General features: G+C 32.8%; 2 protein-coding genes across 2 annotated transcripts; both read right to left on the bottom strand.

Moving 5' to 3' along the window:
* Positions 1-870: 870 nt before the first annotated feature.
* On the bottom strand, positions 871-4,510 carry LOC106132566 (peptidyl-alpha-hydroxyglycine alpha-amidating lyase 2-like). Its single transcript, XM_013332011.2, has 5 exons — positions 4,317-4,510; positions 4,099-4,244; positions 3,692-3,890; positions 2,781-3,296; positions 871-2,554 (listed from the first exon to the last, which is right to left on the bottom strand). Exons 1-5 carry the CDS (start codon positions 4,446-4,448, stop codon positions 2,435-2,437), a joined length of 1,113 nt encoding a protein of 370 aa, XP_013187465.1. The 5' UTR covers positions 4,449-4,510; the 3' UTR covers positions 871-2,434.
* A 341-nt stretch (positions 4,511-4,851) lies between these two features.
* On the bottom strand, positions 4,852-5,685 carry LOC106132565 (uncharacterized). The gene is made up of 3 exons (XM_013332009.2): positions 5,602-5,685; positions 5,409-5,519; positions 4,852-5,025 (listed from the first exon to the last, which is right to left on the bottom strand). Exons 1-3 carry the CDS (start codon positions 5,626-5,628, stop codon positions 4,852-4,854), a joined length of 312 nt encoding a protein of 103 aa, XP_013187463.1. The 5' UTR covers positions 5,629-5,685.
* Positions 5,686-6,099: the final 414 nt, after the last annotated feature.

Below are 6,099 nucleotides of genomic sequence, written 5' to 3' on the forward strand. Positions count from 1 at the left end.
CTATATACTTATGCAGAAAGCCACATTTGAAACGAAATGAATATTTCATAACCCTTTACAGGACAGAATACTGAACTCAAATTACACAGGGTGACACTCCGGTTTTTCATACAAAAAATCACCACGTCTATAGCAGTACTTATTAAAATGACTACTAAAATATCAATATACGTCTGTAGCTACGGGCATACCCGCTGTACGGATACAAGCGGACTGTTATTATAAATAGAAACTTAAGCCAACAAGACGGTTAGTTAGCCTCAAAAGGGTCTGTTTCAGTATTTTCTGATGTATCAAATAAACTATCATCGTCGGTATCTTCAGGGGTCGACACATCCTCCAACAGTTTTTTGATTATTCTCTTCGTCTTTATTCATCTATGACAAAAAGTGAACTTGAGCAAATCACACAAATTGAGCTAGCCCCAAAGTAAGTTCGAGATTTGTGTAATGGCATTAGTATCGATACTATATTTTATAACAACATATGTACATATGAATCTTATAAGAATGAGTAAAATACTTACGTTTTCTGTCACAAATTTTTGCGACACTGACTTGATGTTTCAAAGAATGTTCTAGGCGAACTAAACGGCTATTGCCGTGGTGTCACTATATCAACTACTTTTTTGTGGTTCTACACGATGTAAATATGTATGTATTTTAGTTCTTAGATTTGACAGTAACAATGTTTGAATAACTTGTAGATAGACAGTAAATCTTGTTCTTTACAGTGATAGTATGAACGTAGCACGGTGCCCACCGTAGCGCTCTTTACGCTATCTTTTAAAACGACTGCGGTGCCCGGGCTGTCAACCTTCTAAGTTTTTAGCACACTGCTATAACCGTACTGTCCTGTAAAGTGATAAAGATATTGGTAAAAATTCGATATGGGAGATCTGTATAAGATCAACAGTAGCCACACATGTGAATTTTAACATTTCTGTCTGTCTGTATGTTTGTAGTCACATCACGCGAAAACTATTGCTCCCATTTGAATACGGTTTTCTCATATGTTACGATTGGTAAAATTTGAAAAGTGCTATACTAAAATTACTTCCTCTCCCCCTCATATTTCTTATGTTCGAATACAGAACAAAGAAAAATTAACTCCGTGGAGTCGAAATACTTAGTTGTTTGTGCGTGCTTTCAGCCCTTTCGAAATTGACCTCAAAATTACGTTAATTTAATTTAGTTAAATCAAACAACATTTTATATAATTGTTTTTATTTCTACCAAGTTAACTTTACTTCCTAATTGGAACTTATCTCTGTCTTTTTAATGTCCCAAATCCAATTTGGTCCATATAGGTACATAGCATAGTAGGTAGGTAACTAAGGCGTAAGGATATATCTAAAAGTAGGAATATGAAAATAGTTAATATCTATACCTACATAAAATATTTAATTAAAGAAAAAACCTACATACGTGATAATTATATTCACCTTCAGTTAGTTTTTCAATTAAATACTACTCTTGGAAAACGAAAGTTCATTGTAAACATATTGACCTGACAATTTTACAAAAAATAAATAAGTACTTTTATCTCCAAATTGAAAGAACGAAATCAGAAAAAAGTAAATCCTATGTTTCGCATTTTAACTTCTTGCCATTGACTTAAATTGTGTGCGTGATTTTATTGGACCTTATTTGCCAATATCCAAAACCCCATGGATTGTATTAGTATAATTATTATATAATACAACTGATTATTGTATAACTCTTATAATTATATGAGAAGCGAATTATTTAAATATTTTAATAGATGTGGGTAGGTTATCCATCTTCCACATATGTATATATTTTTTTAATTTGTTTATAGTAACAGTAGTAGTAGGTACATCTTATTCTATGTGATATTATAATATATAATCAATACTACAGATTTATTAATTTAGAGTATTTCGAAGAGAGAAGTTTTGAAAATATAATTAGATAAATCCTAACCATTTATTTTGAAATCAGATCTGAAAAAATAAGCCATATACATTTACTATTCTTATAGCTGTTTGTATATTTTTATACCGCATATAAATATATAAGAATAAATATTTCTTTGGTTAAGTTTTTTAATTATTATAATGGAAATTCTGAAGACAAATTGTATGCTTTAGCAATCGGCAAACCACAGATGGATGCATTTTGCCTATTATCTCATTAATCTTTGTCCTCAGATTCTCATTTTTATAAACTTTCTTGGTTTTTAAGTGTTAATGCACCAGTGAGACCAATGTTTCATAAAAAAAAAATATAGTCATGTAATTACAAATATGGATTGACTAAGATTCAGCCTTGCCTGGAATACCCACAGCAATTAAAATTCAATGTATCACATCTAACACCCATGAACATCCCTGCGAATCTTATCCGCATCTGTATTTGAGGCTTTTTCTAATGTTTAACAAATATATAAAGCTCTAATTTTCCTAACAATTCTACTTTTTGTCGTATACGTCAGTTAGTTCAAACTTCCAAATCTTGTTAGGACCAATTTCTGTGACGTATAGGTGAGACCCGTTTCTTGTGGCAGCTATCGAGTGAGGGTTTGTGAAGCCCTGAAAAGAAATGAAAGAATGATTTTATTTATTTGGCACTTACCAATAAACTTCAGGGAACAAAGAACCACAATTTAGAACTTTCTTAACGTTTGATAAATAGTAAAACATAGCGTGACCATAATAGACTCTGCTTCTGAATACTACTTAAGTACATACTTGTTACTTGACCTTAACAACACTTTACTCTTATTAGTAGAAGATTTGGTGTTAAAGTTACATTTACCGTAGTGGGCTCCCAAGTGTCCATTATATTCCCGTAGACAGCATTGACAGTAAACCCTCTGACTGCAATATTCTGAGCTGTAGGTCCATTGACAGCATAAATCATATCTCCATGAGACGTTACAGCGAACACTCTGCCTAGAGTAGGGTCCTGTATAATAGTAGCAGGCTCAAACATCTTGATGTAACTCTTCAAACCGGCCTTCGGACAGACAATTCTCATATTTTCTCTGTCTGCGATGCACACCATATCCAAATGTTCAAGTAACGTCACACTATGTGGAAGATTAAGGGTGAGAGTGTCAGTAAATGAGGGGATCGCAAGCAGGAGTTTGCCAGCCGCATTGAATTTCAGGATTTGGTTGTTGCAGTAGCCGTCGGCTACGAAGATTTCTCCAGTAGTTGCTATGGCAACAGATGTGGGCATACAAAGCAGCACTCTGCGCCTATATGGGAAACCAGCAGTGAATGCTTCTCCGATCGTGAGGCTGGGGTACTTGTGGTTGTTAGGAGTATACTGAAATATAAAAAATATTGAGTTTAGATGTAATATTGCAAATTTTCTATTTAAGTTAGGAGTTGAACAAAGGTCTTACAACTTGTTTGAGGTTTTGTTAAAAACAAATTATCTTTCTGTTGATCAAGATAGCAACATATTTAAAATAACTATTAAAACACTAAACATATAATTGTTACTAATAAGTAACTACATATTTTACTATTTTGTAAATATTGTGATTTGTAACTCGAGAAATTTAAATACACACTTACGGTTACAACACGCAAAGTTTGATTCAGGTTATTTTGATTCGTTACTATTATATAAGTAACGATGTATAATGAAACTCAGGCTAGTAAAAATTACAATCGTCATTAACTTAAATATAGAATAATACTCAAAAGAAAAATTACCTTAAAAACTTGATGTTTAGCCACATCTGTAACCCATACATTATCATGATGATCTACAGTCAAACCATGTGGCATATAAAAAGAATAAGCTCCCCAACTATGTAGTACTGATCCAGTTTGGGGATCCAGGACTAAAATAGTGTCTTCTATAATAGGGCCTTTGTCTAAATTCTGATAAACATTTGATTCGTTGAAGGTGCTGAAACAAAGATTTCGGTACGTTTTTAATTTGCTGCCTCTAGAATGTACTTTAAAACGCTTTTTATCTTCCACTATTCATTTAAATGGCAAATTGATGTTTGTGCAAAAGACAAAATATTATTTTGTCTTTTGCACGATTTTAGCGATTCATCAAAATATGTCTTATTGCGTGATTTACGTGAGTCAACTTATATCTACGGTCTTACCTTTCATCCCAAACTCTTTCAGCCCTGTGGAATATGACAGGTTGTCCCAAAGAATTGATTGATACGGCGGTTATCTGCCCTACGTTTAGGGATTGTTGTGGCCAATCCTTGACCTCTTGTGGTCGTAACACAACTTCATCTTTGGGCTGCAAAGAAGTAAAAATTAATAAGTGCATTGAATATAATGCTAGCCACGTACACATTACAAAGTAACTTACAAGATGCAGATCCAGATTCTTCAGCAAGTCATCATTACTTCCATAGCTAAAGTAATCGAAATTCTCTCGTACAGTTTCTGGCTCACAATAAACCCCGGAAACCGTTAATATGAAAAACAAAACCGGCAGCATTTTGTGATATTTGTTGTGAAGTGAATGTGACTATTGTTGAAATGAGTGTTGCGGTGCTAAATCGTATTGATTCTTTCTTCTGTACACGCATGCGCTATTCATCCACTTCAGCACTACGGTTTCAAGGTCAGAATCAGGAAAACTAAATAAAAATCGAAATAAGTAAACATGGTTTATTCGGAAAAGACCTCAACAAGTTTCAACATAACAACACGAACACTCCATGATTTTTCAAGTTTTTGCTAAGTGAACTTAGGCTAACTATATACGAAAATAGAAGACGAAATTACATTTCTTTTTCTACTGAATCAGTCTCAAATTAGAATCGTTGTTAAAGATTGGCACTCCGGTGGTACATCTTCAGTAGCGTTAACTTAGTTACAAAGATTTTCATTCATTTTTGTTATTGTCCACGCCATTCAGAGTTCGGTTGATCCCAGATGTAACCAGTTTCAGTCATGGAACACACTGCGTTGTAATATCGTCCTGGGCTTCTGCAGTAAGACCAAGACGGACATTTACATCTGAACAGAATTTGAAATTCCTCCTTACATACTTCGTTCCACCAGCATGTTCTCTGAAATCACAACCTCCATTGAATTTTAGACGAAATAAAACAACCGCCTTATTCTTGATATCACCTAAACATTTTGACACACACAATTTTTAGATTTTATTGCACAAATAGTACAATAGACTATTGTGTCCAGAGTCGTCCTTATGGCTTCTCTGCCAGTCAGTCAGCCTTTCTTTTAATGTTGCTATTTATAATTACAGTTTCAGTGGTTTTAGTGAAATTAATTTTAATATAGCAATAGGTTTTAAAAAATTAAACAATAATACTATCATATCACCAAATTCAGTGTCTTTGTCAGTAATATCGATCACATTACCGCATTTCTGTATGCATGTATTTTTTTTTAATTGAACTGCAACAAAATTTACAGATTTAACATTTACCTCAGTTATATATCCTCTAACAGATCGATCTGAATAACTTCTCTTACTGATAGAAGCAGTCTCCAACATAGCACTAAACATAATAATGCACACGAACGTTACATATTGCGCCTGAAAAAAATAATAATTTTATGTCATCCAATAATATTTATAGATAAATTTAATAAATGTCTGTATTTTTAAATATTCTTACCTTAATCATAGCAGATTGTTGGTCCATATAAATTATTTTGTCGGCGAACCTAACCTGTTCGTTCAACGCCCCCTGCCGGAGCTTTTAAGCTCGATTATACTATGGTGTTCCGTGTCATTGACATGTTATTTGCATTTTTAAATGTTTTCACCATTAATATATTGCTTAAAACTTTGGTATTAAATTCTGTTAAGTAACTTACCATTCATTGTTCTAAACTTTATTTTTGATTGAATACAGTTGTTTGAAGGCGAGTGTGGTTTACGAAGTATCGTCGATATTTTTTTAAATAATAAAAAAGAATTTGATAAATTAACGCTTTATTGAATTAAATTATATTAAAACTATTTAACTTGTAAAAATCACACAAAAACACAAAACACAGGACTTTCATTAAATATTTTTTATCAAATGCAACAGTTTAATTTACATGTGAGCCATTAAAAATTAACTCAGTATATTGTCAACAAAATAAAAAGACTTTGATACATAACATAA

Source organism: Amyelois transitella, chromosome 19 (assembly GCF_032362555.1).
Source record: "Amyelois transitella isolate CPQ chromosome 19, ilAmyTran1.1, whole genome shotgun sequence".
In the NCBI taxonomy this organism is placed as follows: Eukaryota; Metazoa; Arthropoda; class Insecta; order Lepidoptera; family Pyralidae; genus Amyelois; species Amyelois transitella.

Coding starts and splice junctions, on each gene's coding strand:
- LOC106132566 (XM_013332011.2), bottom strand. CDS start 4,448: ATGCTGCCGGTTTTGTTTTTCATATTAACGGTTTCCGGGGTTTATTGT. Junction 4,245..4,316: donor AGAATCTGGATCTGCATCTT/GTAAGTTACTTT, acceptor ACTTCTTTGCAG/CCCAAAGATGAAGTTGTGTT. Junction 2,555..2,780: donor ACACTTGGGAGCCCACTACG/GTAAATGTAACT, acceptor ATTTCTTTTCAG/GGCTTCACAAACCCTCACTC.
- LOC106132565 (XM_013332009.2), bottom strand. CDS start 5,628: ATGGACCAACAATCTGCTATGATTAAG. Junction 5,520..5,601: donor AACAATCTGCTATGATTAAG/GTAAGAATATTT, acceptor TATTTTTTTCAG/GCGCAATATGTAACGTTCGT. Junction 5,026..5,408: donor TTAGAGGATATATAACTGAG/GTAAATGTTAAA, acceptor TTGTGATTTCAG/AGAACATGCTGGTGGAACGA.